This window comes from Anguilla anguilla, chromosome 7, assembly GCF_013347855.1.
Source record: "Anguilla anguilla isolate fAngAng1 chromosome 7, fAngAng1.pri, whole genome shotgun sequence".
Classification (NCBI taxonomy): Eukaryota; Metazoa; Chordata; class Actinopteri; order Anguilliformes; family Anguillidae; genus Anguilla; species Anguilla anguilla.
This window is the reverse complement of record NC_049207.1, coordinates 14,072,562-14,088,465: the sequence shown is the minus strand read 5'-3', so window position 1 is coordinate 14,088,465 and position 15,904 is coordinate 14,072,562. Positions and strand designations below refer to the sequence as shown.

At 37.7% G+C, this 15,904-nt stretch overlaps 1 protein-coding gene across 5 annotated transcripts in view; it reads left to right on the top strand.

Moving 5' to 3' along the window:
- mgat4c (mgat4 family member C) overlaps positions 1-5,341 on the top strand; it is a 129,253-nt gene extending 123,912 nt beyond the window's left edge. For all 5 annotated transcript variants that reach the window (XM_035426950.1, XM_035426951.1, XM_035426948.1 and 2 more), the window contains 3 exons: positions 1,186-1,337; positions 2,327-2,474; positions 3,062-5,341. In XM_035426950.1, coding sequence (XP_035282841.1) covers positions 1,186-1,337; positions 2,327-2,474; positions 3,062-4,218 — 1,457 coding nt within the window. In that variant the 3' untranslated portion in view covers positions 4,219-5,341. The remainder of the gene's footprint in view (positions 1-1,185; positions 1,338-2,326; positions 2,475-3,061) is intronic.
- The last annotated feature ends 10,563 nt before the right edge of the window (positions 5,342-15,904 follow it).

Here is a 15,904-nt window from a genome sequence, read left to right as displayed (position 1 = left end):
TTTTATTTTTTATATAAAACCGATCTGATGCCCTTATCCAAAGATGTCTGCGTGGCATTCTGAATTATAGCGTAGGAAGTCTTTGGCCATACAGGGAAAAATGTGAAGGATTAAAAGTCAATATCATGTCATATTGATGTCAGAAATACAGTATTTTCTATTAGCCAGGAATGAATACATGAATACATGAAGACAGCATATGCTAGTATCTTTCAAACACATAGAATAAGACATTGGCACAGTTCAGACAGTTCATTGGAGAGCAAGGAGAAACATATAAATATCCTGTTAAAAGCACTGAAGAGTTAACCTGCCACAAGGGTTCACAGTGTCTCACCCTTAAAAGAGGCAGCAATTATAAATAATTCCTCATCCCCGTTTACAGAGAGTGCCATTTATAATATCCGGATGTACAGCTTTAGCTGTGTGAGGTTTATGTCTGTTGACTAAGCGTTACATTTTTGCCTCAAGTGTTGAGGGGCAAAAAAAAAAAGGAAAACCTCAATGACTGCCATTTTGTGTTTTGCATGTGCATGACACCTTAACGTTATACATAAGCATAATTTGAAACACAGATAGATTGGCATATAAAATGAAGATGTAACTCAAGAAAGTAGAATTTATCAAATATTATTATATGAAATATAAGTCATAAGGACAATGAAAAATCAGGCTTTATGGATTGTTTATTGTTTTGATAAATCTCGCTGGTCCTGTGACCCTTGACCTCTCATCCCTTGAGTCTTTTGAGTATTTCCATTGATGTTTTGTTAAACCCGCTCTCGTACCAGACTAAGCATCTCGTATAGCAGATTCCACTATAGCCTCTTATAACCGATGCATCTTTTCGCAATACATCATATAGCTTTTTGTACACTATGGCATAACCTGGAATTAACTATTGGCTTTTGTGTTAATATGGCAAACGAAAGCAAGGAACTCATTTGGTTCAATACAACATGCTTAAACGGGGAGTAAAGAATGCCCTGGGGGTACTTAACATGGTGCGATGGAGGACAGTATAGAAACAGGAGCTGTGTAGCTTTGAGCCGGAGGACGCATAATCAATGCTAAGATGATCTAAAGACTGGGCCTTGAATCACTTTGCAGAACTGAGCTGTCAATGGATAAAAGGAGGTGTGCAGGGAGACACTAACAATGCATTATTTTTCTATCTTCGCTCAGGTTTCAGTAGGAGCTTATCAGTCCTAAGGCTGGTGTGGAAGTCCCTGGACAAAATGAGGTGTTTCCGAAAACGTTCTACCATACCACTCCTCGGTGTCCTGATCACCTGCCTTCTCTTTGTGAACCTGTATATCGAGGATGGATACGTACTGGTAAGACACTATTTTCACATTGGGTGTAGTATAAGTGCAGAATTTGCAGAGATTCTGTGTGTAATCCACTCCTAGAGAGTACATTTTACTCTGATAGCTTGTATTTTAATAATTTTTAGATTTTTTCCCCATTTAAACTGATAAATGAAATGTACACTAAATATTTAATTGTTTGTGCTTATTATGTATAGTTAATGTAATTACTGAAAAAAAAACAACCACAGGGCAACCTTTTCATCCATATTACTACATTAAGAACTGTAACACTCATTGTGTCAATCTCTGTTCCTTACCCACAAAAGCAGTGTTTTTAATATTTTATGGTATAGACCCAGACTGAAAGTCCATGGCTTATTCATGAGGCCATTGAAACTTTGTGATCGCAACACGCTATAAGTATTTGTTGTTTAAATTATTAAGGCTGTGTGAACATTTGAAACAAATTGGCATCCTTACCGGGATCATTAACATTTAATTAAATTCAAGCAGGTACTGTGGTTTCAGAGATTTGGTCTTTGTAAAAAATGATCTTGGGGGGTTTATTCAAACACAACAGACTAAATAGAAACATTCTTATCTTAGCTTTTTATCTACTGTGGGCAGTAGCATTAAACCCCTACATAAAGAAAGCTGTTATCTATTATTTCACTTCACTTTAGTAAAAAAGTAACTAGTTTTGTTTTATTTGCTCTTGTTTTATACCGCTTGTTTTCCTTTATTTTAAGTGCTATTATTATTATTTATTATACATCACATATTTGATTCTCAAAATCAATGTTTACATTGTGTAATTGTAAAAAAAAATCTATTATACTTACACTATTAATTATTGGCCCTTTACATAATTCAGCAGCAGTACTAATCACTGCTGCTAATCATTTAATATACATTTTGAGCTTAAAGAGATGAAGAGAACATCAATCTTCTTGTGTATAATCCCCTTGTAATCATTTTTTCTGTTTTTTCTGTTTGGTGAAAATCAATTATAGGAAGGGGACAAGAGACAACTGAGAGAGTCTGCTGTACACCAACTGAACTCTGAACGATACGTGCACACCTTTAAAGATCTCTCAAATTTTTCTGGAACTATAAATGTAACATATCGTTACCTAGCAGGGTCACCTCTACCAAGGAAAAGTAAGTATCTATATTTCAGCAATTACAGCAATAATTCTGTAATGCACTTTATTCCAATTAAATATAAATGTAATATATAAAACGGACTTTAATAATTAATCCTTTAACTCAATAAATCAAACCATACAAATTCAGGAAACCCCAACTATCTTCGCTAATCAGCAACTAATTTGAATATGATTTGCATAATGCTAAAAATAATTTATCAAAGTAAACATTTCTGCACTGATCATGTGCAGTATACTATGTTAAGATCAGATTGACTGCGCCTCAATTAAAGATATTTTCTCGAGAGATTAGTGGTAGTCATGCATACAGTTTTGTTTTTTGTTTTTTCTAATTATATGTTTTCAGAAACAAAAAAAGATGAATTTTAAATTAAACAAAGAGTTGTTATATCCATAACCTTCTGTTAAGAAAATGCTTTACAATGCAGAAGGCAATAAGACTCAGCAATCTCATAATCTTTGCGGAAAGTGTCTAATGAAAAAGCTTTTCTAATTACTCACAGTCGCACTTGTCTTCCAAGCTACTATTTAATGTATATTAATCTGAAAGTATTCATTATTGCTTGTTTGTGCCCACAGAATATTTGACCATTGGTTTGTCATCTGTCAAGAGAAAAAGAGGAAATTATTTAATGGAAACCATCGAGTCCATTTTTGACCAGTCCAGCTATGAGGAGCTAAAGGAGATTGTGGTTGTGGTCCACCTGGCAGACTTTGACCTGGCCTGGTGTGAAAGCTTAGTGCAGGACATCTCCAGGAAGTTTGGCCACCACATCATTGCTGGACGCTTGCTGGTCATACATGCACCAGAGGAGTACTACCCATCTCTGGATGGACTAAAGAGGAACTACAATGACCCGGAAGACAGGGTCAGGTTCCGGTCCAAACAGAACGTGGACTATGCTTTCCTCCTGAACTTCTGCACCAACCTCTCTGATTTCTACATGATGCTAGAGGATGATGTCCGCTGTGCCAAGAATTTCCTGACAGCCATGAAGAAGGTGGTCAACTCCAGGGATGGGTCTTACTGGGTGATGCTGGAGTTTTCGAAGCTGGGCTATATTGGGAAACTGTACCACTCAAAGGACCTGCCTCGTCTGGCCCACTTCCTCCTCATGTTCTACCAGGAAATGCCCTGCGATTGGCTGCTCATCCATTTCAGGGGTCTGCTGGCGCAGAAGGACGTTATTCGGTTCAAGCCCTCCCTCTTTCAGCACATGGGTTACTACTCTTCCTACAAGGGAGCAGAAAACAAACTGAAGGATGATGACTTTGAGGAGGACTCCTTTGATATCCCCGACAACCCGCCCGCCAGCCTACACACCAGCATTAACGTGTTTGAGAACTATGACGCCACCAAAGCTTACAGCAGCGTGGATGAGTACTTCTGGGGGAAAGCGCCATCTACAGGAGACTTCTTTGTGATTGTCTTTAACAAATCGACCAAGCTTAGCAAAATCAAGATCATCACAGGAACTGACGATCGGCAAAATGACATTTTGCATCATGGAGCCTTAGAGGTGGGGGAAAAGTTAGTGGGGACCAAAAAGGGAAAGCAGTGTTCATCATATATTACTCTGGGGGAATTTAAGAATGGGAACATTGAGGTCCAGGAAGTGGACCATAAGATTGCATTTGACATTGAATGTGTTCGAATTGTGGTCACATCCAGTCAGAAAGAGTGGCTGATTATCAGGAGTATAAGCCTATGGACTACACAGCCGCAAAGTCAATAAGTTCTCCAGTGGAATGCAATCCTCCCTGACCACAACGCCAACAAACTATTTTATTTGTCTATTTATTTATTTGTTTATTTTTCTATGACTTGAAAATAGATGTTTCTTTTTGGTTGCTTTTACTATGCTTTTAGGAATATTTTCACAGAAAACAAAACCTGAAATCTGAATGGTGACCTCAAACCTTACATCTGAAACAAATATTCTTGATCTTGTTGTTTATTAATTTATTCACTTTTTCTGATAATCATGAGTAGTCCATCCAGTATATTTATGTAATTTATTTTAAACATGCAATTTTATCTCAGCTTTATACATCTATACTGTTATTTTGTACTTGACCACCTGCCTGGTGCTTATTGGTGTGACTTGCTGAGTATAGTTACATCAGAGAAATCATCCCTCAAGCATGTACCTTAATGGAAATCCAGATCTCAAAAGTGCTTTTGAACTGGTTTGTACAAACTGTAATAGTGTAATAGTGCATGTTGATCACCAGAGACTGGGCAGTTACTGCCAGTTCTGAGCAAGCTGTCTTTCTGGACTGTGTAATATCGAGATAATAGATACTCTGATGGGGCCTAGAAAATGTTCATGAGGGAGAGCCTATTCAATAGTTTGCATTAGATGGTGTGTTACAGAAGAAAACCCCGCCAGTCATAAACAGAATGTCCAGAGCCGTACATTTCCTATTCTGCTTATATCGGACAGTTTTTAAATGACAAATTATTATTATCAGCACCACCGCAGCAGACCTGATGTATAATTCTCTACTGTGTGTGCCCTGTTTCACGACTGACAATATTCCAGTTCAGACACACATGACCAACTTAACTCACTAAAACAAAAGTAAGCTTCTTCTTCTGAATATGCAAGGTGAATTTTTGTTTTACCTTTGAAAAGACAAAAGGAATCTTGGCCTATACCTGGTTTTTACTATAAATTGCCAACGACATTGTGTGTGTGCGCGTGTATGTCCGTGTGATTGTGCGTATGTTTGTACAGTGAGCTCCATAATATTTTGGACAAATACTTTTTTTCTTGATTTGGCTGTACTCCACAATTTTTGATTTGTAACAAAACAATGCATGTGTGCAAATTCTCAGCTTTCATTAAAGGGTGTTTTTTAATATACATTTTGCTTTCACCATGAAGAAATTACAGCACTTTTTATACATCGTCTGCCATTTCAAGGCACCATAATGTTTGGGACAAATGGCTTCACAGGTGTTTCTAATTAGCCAGGTGTGTTCAATTGCTTTCTTAGTACAGGTGTGAGATTGTAGGCTTTTGATATTATTTTGAGTCTGTTATAGGCATTTGTCAACATGAGGACCAGAGTTGTGCCAATGAAAATCAAGAAAGCAGTTATGAGGATGAGAAATAAGAAAAAAGGCTACACTGCAAGAAGAAGGCCACTGGTTAGCTGCAAAAAAGGTGGCCAGCTTTTAAATAAAATCTTTAACCACATGTGAATTGTTTGATTATAAATCTTAAATTTGGTGGGGTGGTTTTTGTAAAGCTGGGAGTATACTTCATACAAGGTCAAACTCAGATGAAAGCAGTGCCACATACCAACATTTGTAAGCTCATTGCGGCATCAAACTGTTCGTTTAGTGGCACTCCACGCCAGTTGAGGGCGCATATTCAGATTTTGTGGTTGTGACAACCACAGGAAACACAGAAGTGACAATGTTTCTGGCGCCATTTTATTTTTTTTTATTCTTTAGCACTTAATTTGTAGCCCATAGTGTGCTTGGTTTGACTTAATGTGTAAAAACAGTCTATTGTTTTGCTTTATATGCCATATATATTTGCATATTTTGTATTTCGTAGACTGTGTTAAAATAAAAAAATGCACAGAAAGAAATGACTATGGTAAAGGAGAAGATACTTCAACAGATGGATGTTGACTTAAATGTATTTAGTGCATGCAAAAAAGAAACAAACAAAGAGAAGATTGTATGTTTGTCTGTTCAATCAAATGAGGAGAACACAGCCAATGTTCTGTAGCCACACATGTGATATTTAGGCCAGTTGCAGGCGATCTCTGCATTGACATTGCTGTAGAGCTAGTTTGGCCAGGAGGGATGCACTCACCGTGGTGGCCAAAGTCATTTATTTTGTACAAACTAGCCAAAGTTTATTTCCGCGGCATTACATCCAGCTTTAGTGTTGTTCGTAGTCCTTCTGCACAACTGAAACTTACTCAAGAGGAATGTTACTGCAGTACAGAGTACTGTGTTTGTTTTCCTTGACCATAAGAAAGCCATGACTGGAGTAGGTGTCCTAGAGTTACATCATGGCAGTCTTTTTCCAAAATAAATTGTGTTGACTCCCCCCACATCCACTAGCACCCATTACAGTGGTGTTCCTTTTGACTGAGAACTTATAAAGAAATTGCCGTTTTAATTAATAGCATTTCATTAACAAAGTATTACATCAATATTTTATGAGATTTTAACTTTTTGGGGAACAGTTTTTCAGGTAGACATTCTGTGGCTCAGTAGAAATATATTTTAAAAGCTATATAAATCAGTATAAGCAGATGATCAATGGTAATTCATGACCCAGTAAAACTATTTTAAACTCAATGGTGGGAAAAGATTTATTTGTTTGTTTGTTTGGTTGTTTGTTTGTTTACAGTCTTCCAAAAGGAACACAGGCTGAAGTCATATGCTGCATGTTTACATGTCTAACTAGATGGAATTTAAATGGCATTTTAGGAATTAATGGTTTATTGTACTGTGTCCACACTTAACATTTATGGTCAACATATGGGGTTTATATGCATTTATTATTACAGTACAGCGGCTTACAGTTTGGGTCACTTAATGTGGTGCATCATTAAAGTAGAAAGAATGTGAAAAGCTGTAAACTTTTTCTGTGAATTTTTCCTCACATTGTACGTTACACTGTACTGTATGTATATTGTAAAATGATAATTACTTATATTTTTTTACATATGTATCAATGTGGTTGTTATATTGTATGTATGTATATATTGTATCTAATAGCTGTTTAGATAAAGTGTTTGAATGACATATCTCCTGGAGAAAGTGTGTGGGTGTCACACAGACCTGATGAGTTGTATAATTATAATTTATTGTCATTTTTATTTTTCTGATAAATGTAGAATGTGAACAGCTATGATAATCCTCACAATGTTATAAAGGTCTTTGGTCACATGAAGCTCTTAATTCAACTATAAGAGTCCAGTAGAAACTGGGTGCACTGTATTAGAATCAAGACTGTGTTCTTAGTCAGTGTTTATTTGATGCTGAGCATTTTTATTTATTTATTTATTTTCTGAGGTAGCATTTTGCAGTTTTATTATTTTGAAAACCACTTTTAATTAAATATTTTGTCTGTTTTCTTGTTTATTTTTATACTCACATAGCATTATGTGGTTCCTGGTTGTAAAAATTAATGAAAGTTGGCAATTTACAACAACAAAAAAGAATTCACAGCAGGTGGTATGGTGGTGCAGTGGATAGGCTAATTGGTGAGTATAAATTGCCCATAGGTATAAGTGTGGGAGTGAAAGGTCTATGTGCCTTGCAATGGATTGGCGACCTGCCCACAATGTATTCCTGCCTCTTGCCCAATGCATGCTGGGATTGGCTCCAGCCCCCCATGTGACCCTGACCACAAATGAGCTAGTTAGGTGATGGATAGATGGATGGAAAACACACCACTCTTGTTTAAATGAGAACTTCAAAGTTAAGAACAAGCCCTAAAGTGGATAGCTTCCAGCCTCAGTTAGCAATAATATCTGCAGTATAATTTCCAGAGCCCTGTGTATTGCTTACAGAACATTGAAATTTTACTGTCTCTGATCCCTCCACAGTTCAGATCAAAATATCCCTATATTACTCATTTTATTCCTACATACGCTTTCTGGTTTTTGAATAGGCCATTCTTCACTGTCCCTGGTTTCTGTCTGAAAAGGGCCTAATTTTCAGCATTAAACAGTGTGAACGGCATGAACCTACAGTAACATTTGACCTAACCATGAGCCATGTTTCACCTAACCTGTGCATGACGGCCCTGGCCATTTTAATGTATTCTGCTATTGGACAGAATATGTACAGTACATCTGCCTTCAGTTATCATGAATGCATGTCAGTATGAGTCTGAGCACTCAGTAGAAGACCAGCTGATTCGGAATGAAGCAACATTCCAGATCCATCAGTATTGCATTAAAAAGAAGTCTTTTGAACATCATACTTGAAATGCCTCCTCCATGACAATTATGATGCCTAGAGAGTATGCATACTCCATTTGAATGAATTAATGTAAAGTTTGAACATAATTAAAGTAATGTAAGGATTGAAAACATCATCAGATAAAACTATGTACATTTTTTATTTTTATTTATTCCAGACATTGGGAAACAAATGTGTTAAAGCTAATATAAATATAAATATATTAAATAAATAAATATAACACCGAATAAAATAACATATTTCTGAATAGAACTACAGGAACAGGCTGACTATTACAGAATAGTCAAAGGTTATCTGATGCAGTGTTTTCTAAAATAATGTGTGACAGTCACCCATGGATGAACATGAATCTCAGTTCTAAGTGCTCACGCTGACACACATGCACAGAGAGAGAGAGAGAGAGAGAGAGAGAGATGATCATCATCACAGACTCCATACCATAATGACACATTGAAAGAAATATTAATTATCTATGTTACATTATACATTTGCATGGCAGACAGCCCTGTTTTATATTTTACGTTCTTATACAAAAAATCACTTAAGCACAGCAGGCTATTGAATGAATTCAGGGTAAGTAACACGCACAAGGGTGCAATGCCCCTCCTGGGAATCAAACCTGGAAGTGCATTTTATTATTTTACACTTTTATACATTGACGTAATCCAGCTCAAAATATTATGACATGCGCGGTTTATTCATCTGTCAGAATCCCTATCTGTGAGAAACAACTGCTGCTGGGATTCATGTACATCTGATTTGTTGTAAAGATTTTGTATGGCAGGAAAAATGTTTTTTTCAGCTAGTTCATAACTTAGATTTTGTGACAGCAGAAAATTATTCTATTACTCAGACTTGCCTCAGAAGGTCAGTACATTGACTGTGATAATAAAATAAAAAGACTGTGTTGTGTGAAGCATCGTTTTTTTAAAGCAATCAGATTTCAGAACCAAAGTGAGTTTATTTACTCAGTTATATATGTATCTAATAAAACCATCCATTTCCCAGGACTTTTCTTTTTCTATGTTTAAGTAAGACTGTACTATCATCTGAATGTGTTGCTTTATCTACTTTTCAGTATGGAGAATGTTCGTTTTATTATATTAACCGTTTCCTTCATTAGCTATTATGCAGAAACAAACCATAAAGTCCCATGAAAATATAGATTAAAAAATATAAAATGTAGCCCATTATGTAACTTAAGGCAGGCACCCATACCTTCACACTGGCAAAATCATTCTGCAAACAAAAATGCACTGCTACAATATGTTTCCAAATTATTACTTGGGAAATGTATATTCAACATCAATCCCAGCACACGGACATACGTATCTTAGAATTATGAATATGATCATCTGCACTTTGGAATGTGTATGTACAATGAGGTAATGTTACAATGGGGTAATGTGCTGTGGCTTGCATTACAGTTGAAAATACAAGGGGAAAGGTAGTACACTGCTTCACAGCCTTTCAATGAGGTGAGTCTGAGCATCAGCAGTGATGTTGCAGAAACTGCTCTTTAAATTTTGTTGCTAGCTGCAGGTTAAAGGTGTCAAAGTGGTCAGGGAATTAAATTCCTCAATGTCTCTGAGCTGGGCCAGGCAGCTAGAGACACCGTGGAATTGATTCCTGGTTGCTATGGCACCAGCAGAAATTGTAATTAATAGTAACTACAGAGCTGAGCGTATCGAATGGAGACCATATGGGCAAGTACAGTACATAATATTATGATTTGATGTCCCTTTTTGCCCTGAATCAGCTGTGTTGTAAATTTATTAGGATCACATACCCATAATGATGAAAGACTACCATTATTATCATCAGATAGAGATCAATAGCTCTTACTTTGAAGGTTATACACATTTGTTTGTCCAAGAAAGCAATCTAAATTTTAATACAGTTTGGACATTGAAATTATTAGAGCCTGCCGCTCCAAAATGATATGCGATCTGCTGCCAGGGCCATGCTGTGAATGTAATTTTATGGAATGTAATATTTTTAATGAGGTATATCAGGAACCACAGACAGTTTCACTATGTCATATGAGTCCCTGTAATGTTGTTCTCTGCCTTTAAGTAATTGCAATGGGATTATCACTTCATTGTCTTTGTCATTAGTGTGGGGCAAAACAGTGCTAAAGTATCAGCAATCCCTAAGCAGTAATCCACGTAAGAGCCTGCCTTCAGAATATACCAGAGATGCAGTACATTTAATTTTATTTCAGTATTCAATGATTTTGAGATGAGGAGAGGTGATGATTTGAGTAGATGGGAGCGAACGTAAATATGCGAAGATGTTTCAGGATAAGAACAGGCATGAGCATTCAGTTTACGCCAGTATTTGGATTATTGCATATATGTGGATATACTGTAAGTAATTCAGTTACTCTAATACCCACATTTGCATGATTATTTCCATAATTCTCAATTGAAACCGTATACACAGCAACCATGTTTGTTTTCATCCATGATCTTTGACTTCTGCCTGACGTGCAGTTTCAAACAGCCGAAAGAAATCACAGTAAGACATCTACATGCAAAAACATCCTCCAGACAACCACCAGAGGCCACCTGTTCCTAGTGTTTCTGTTTCCCTGCCTGGTAAATTAATTCCAATTATTCTATTAGTGGTTTTGATCTGTTCGTACGTGCCTGTTCATTTAGACTAGTTCATTGTTATCACCTATTTTCCAGTGCATTTAAGTTCCTAGTTCGAAGTTTGTGTTTGTTTGGTCTTTGAGTTCTCCTGCTCTGTTTACAAGCCCCTTGTGTATATTTATTGCTCTCAAGTTCTCTGTGTCCTCCCTGTTGGTTATTTTTGTTCTCTAGTCCTCAGTGTGATCTCGTGTTTGTCCCTGGTTGTTATTCTGTTTCTCAAGTCTAAGTAAAGTTTCCAGTGTTTGCACTGACCTGAGTCTCCTGAGTTTGTCTGTATTTCTGTCAGCATTGCAACCATTTTGACAGGATAGTCGATCTGGGGAGATATGCTAATTTGGGTGTGTTGAAGTGAAATGTAGGGTTGGTAGTAGATGTAAAATGTGCGGTAGATACAGTAGGACAGATTAAATTTGGGGTACGTACCGTAGGAGTGGTGCAGTGTTATACGTAGGAAAGGTGAGATTCATCCAGACACTCCAGATATGAAGTAGATGGGTGTGGAGGCCTGGAGGATGAATTTTCTGTCCCAGAAGCCATGGTTGGTTTTGGCTGATACATCCCTGATACACTTGAGCGGTCAGAAGCTAAAGCTGCAGTCGGTAACTCTTTTTTAAAAGATACAAGTCGATGAATGGTCCTACTTAATTGGCAGTAATCATATGCACTGAGATACACTATACACTGAGTTTATACCGTCAAATTGTGTAAACAAAAACAAAGGAGTTGGACCGACTTTTTGTTTTCAAAACTAGGGTAGTTTTAATGGGAACAATCAAAGAGGTAGGCCGGCTCACTTCCTAAACCAATCAACAATGAAATTGGCCTTGGCCTTGCCTGTGTGCGAGCGTTTGCTGTGCCCGATCTTGCATAATGAGCACATTAGCGTTAATCAGGATACAATAAGTATACAGTTTGTTTGTGCGACTATGTGAAAATATATGTTCTTTTTTTAACTTGGCAATTTTTTTCAAGATTGAGCGGGTTCACCGTTTTCCAATTTAGCAACACTGCCAATGGCGGACAAGCTACCTGTTCCGGTGCTTTGTAGCCTAATGCCAGAAGTACAATAAAATTGGATAGAACCTATTTTTTACAGTCTCTGGATAGAGTTTCGGGTAGAGTTGAAGACGGACGTGGAACTTGTTTGTGCTACAGGTAGGTTTCAATTTCAACACTAATTTATCTGGGCTTCTGCTTGCGATCTAATTGTACCTTAAATGAATTTAGCAACTGAGGTAGGTAGGTAGAGTTGTTGATAAGATTGCCTCGTTCGACGGCAAATGTTAATTATTGGTAGAAGAAAATGTTTGTTAACATTATCTGTGTGGTACAGTAAGTGAAGTTAGGTAGTTTACCTAGGCTAGCTAGGTAAGGTAACATAGATCATGTTAGCTAGAACCAGACTGGCTAGAACTCTGCTTGCCAGTTGAAGCCAGTATTGATTGTTGTCTCTATACGACAAGACTCCCGAAAGGTCCTGTATCAGGGCTAAGGCTGCCCAGCACATGCTCTGTCGTATAGCTGTTTGAACTATTATACAGTTAGAATAGCATGACATGAAACTACTATGACAAAAACCGTAGTAGCCATTGTAGATAGTAACCCACAAAGATGCAGTTTGTGTGTAGAGCATCAGAATGCATTGCTGCATATTGCATTTTACAATATGACCTTTTTGATAAGACCTTTCTAACAGCATACAGCATTATAAAATGTCCTGCAGAGTACTGAATTTGAGTTATGTGTACCGGGTAACTGGTAGTCTGGGATACAGGGTAGCTTTGTTCAACTATTTACATGCATATATATATATATATATATATATATATATTTTTTTTTTTTTTTTTTTTTTTTTTCTCTTCAAAATTTTGCTCCACCTTCAACCCTTCCCACTCACCCCCGAGTACCCGTCAAAGTCACTGACACACAAATTCATTAGACGCTACCGAAATTTCTCCCATCAATTATTCCCGTCAAGTTCTGTTCGGGGCCACGAACTGGACATGTACAAATAATTTGAAAACCAAAATGCATTTTGGTCAACACCGAACGTCTGGCAAAACTAGCTGGGTAACTAGAGGTAATATTACTTGCAGATCGAACAGAGAACAAGACAACTCCATGTCACTTTTCATCCCCTTCAGCTGATGCCACCGAGCAAAAGCAATTCCAAGATTAACTCTATATTGCACTAGCCCTATCGGCTTGTCTTTTTGCTTCGCTGTATCTGGGCCAAGCTAGCTAGCAACAAACCACAAGTTTGGTCTCAAATCACGGGCTCTGTAGCCACACCTCCATACACAGAAAAAATGTGATATGCACAGAAACGTCGCAAACACATTTTAGAATGACTAATACAGGTAAAGGTGCACACATTCAGCAAAAGTGCATAGACAGAGATTTACAGTGCATCATAGGTATGCTTTAGCATGATTATTTTAAATTTTCCACGGTAAACATGCTGCATAGTATGCCTTAAAATCCTTTTTTTCTTGTTCATTTTATTTTAAGTGTAAGAGAGCTATTCCCCTTTTAGAATTGGAGGTCCAGGAGCTTTTCCAGTGGGAAATACCAATAATGAGCTTAAACAATGAGAAAGCTCTGAATGTTTCCTTAGCATTGAATATTTCAACAGAATGAGCATCTCCCATTAAAAATTAATCAGGGGGAGGCTGGGAGCCTTTTGTGGAACTAATTGTTTCACACAGGAATATCAACTAAGCACCACTTCCAACTACTCTTCTAAAACAAGGTATTTGACGGCACTCAGTTCCTTTATTAGTGTTTTTGTTCATTTAGTTGAAATGAGTGTTTCAGTAGGAGGCAGTTTATTTCAGTGCTGTGTTTTCTTCATTGCGTGCTTCGTAATGGCCACAGAGGGGGTATTTTTTCAGTTACTAATTGCCTCGCTGTTTTTATTTTTGGAACGCTCTCTTTTATTCCAAGATTGGTTAGCCTGAGTTTATTGCCATGCTTCAGTACCACAGGTTATTGTCAGCTGTTATTATTTTTTTCAGATAATGACAGCACAAAGAATTTTGTTGCACAATGCATGTTATTGTAGATTCAGTGGATAACAGAAACCCATCACGTAACACTCTGGAATCATGGTCGCGGAACTGGGCTTGTATTCAGAAGGATATGGGTTTGATTCCAAGGGGAGTCATGTCATGGTATCTTTGAGACAGGTGCTATAAATAGCCTAAGTGGATTTGCATCCCCTGTGCCCATGTATCTTGTTGTAGAATAAGAGAATTTACAAAGATAGTAGCTTTAAATAAAAAATAAAAATTACAATTACTGCAATAAAAATAATCTAAATCATTAGAATCATCTTATCATTTTTCTATTTACAATGTCCTTTTTAACAATAAAAATGAATTTTCAATGATCCAGAAATTTGGCTGAAGACAAGTTTCATCTCCTAGGTATCTTTTCAACTTCCCCTGAAGAGTCACAGAGAGTGGTTCCTGCTGATAAACGCTGACTCGGCTATCTTACTGTATCTTTATGCAAGTAATGCACAGCAGGGACATCATCTGACTGTGGCACGACTAAAATAACACAGTCAGCTCATCTGGCTCTCTTTACCACCAGTTATCAGCATGCTCTTCTTCAACTCAGGGCTCATTATTAATGTGGCTTACTGAGTGGTCACTGTGTGACTCTCATCTTCGGGCATCGGTGCCTCACCTCTTCCCCGGAGATGCTGAAGATGCAGAATTGTTACAGTGGAAACATAATCCTTGCAGTTCTGCTCACTGCAGCAGAATTGCTCTTTTCTTTATGTTCGCGGGTCGTTCAAGTTCGCGTCCCAGTTTTCAGGTGGTGATGTCAGAAATGCTCTGTGCTGCTAGCAATGTGACTTATGTTTTTTACTGGTCCCCGCAAAAGCCTATACTGCCTACAATCAAAATGAGATTCTTTTTCTACATTTTCCCCCAAACTTGACATCGATAAATGTAGGCTACCTCTTCGGCCACTGTTGTGCCACCCGTGTTGTGCTAGGAGCACTGCAGCTGAAGCATGTGCAGTCCTCTGATACATTCAGCCATGCACCAGTGACAGTACATATTCCAGGTCACATAATACAGCTTTAGTGACATTCAGGCAGGTGGGGTATTTCACTGATGATATGGTCACTTGTGGAGACATCTTTAGGAAGAACAAAACCACCTGTAGCTGTAACCTCATTATTGAACAGAAACCAATGCAGACTCCAAACATGTTTGTCTAGGACACAATCTGTGGCAACTTTGAGGAAGTGGAAATATATCATAGGGGAAATGTTTTGGAACAAAAATGACTATTCCCCAAGCACAAATCAGTATCACTATGCCCTGACATACTGACGTGTATGCTGTTTAGAGTTTTGGTGGTCAGAGATTGCCACAAAGAGTAGAGTTCCACTATGTTTTTGAATGATACTGTATTCCTGCTTTAAAACATTGTTTTCAGTTATGCTAAAGTTTCACATAGGCTACATGTTGGAAGCATACAAATATGCACACAAATATTAGGCATGTGCATACACGCAGTCTTTTACTCTCTTGAATCTGCCTTTTAGTGTCTTGTGATGGTCCAGTTGTGTATTCCCTCTTTCTTTGGTGCTTAAGTGCAGTCTCCAGACTCTCCACTCTTCTCTGAAAATTCACGGCAGATTATTTTACATGGGGAAAAGAACATTTTGTTCCTTTTCTTGGTCCTCCTTTACCAGAGGGTGCGTCACATGCTGACACGCAGCTAATCTGTAGCTGTGACTAGACGGGAAGCCTGCTGCACTGCTCCCACGCACACAGT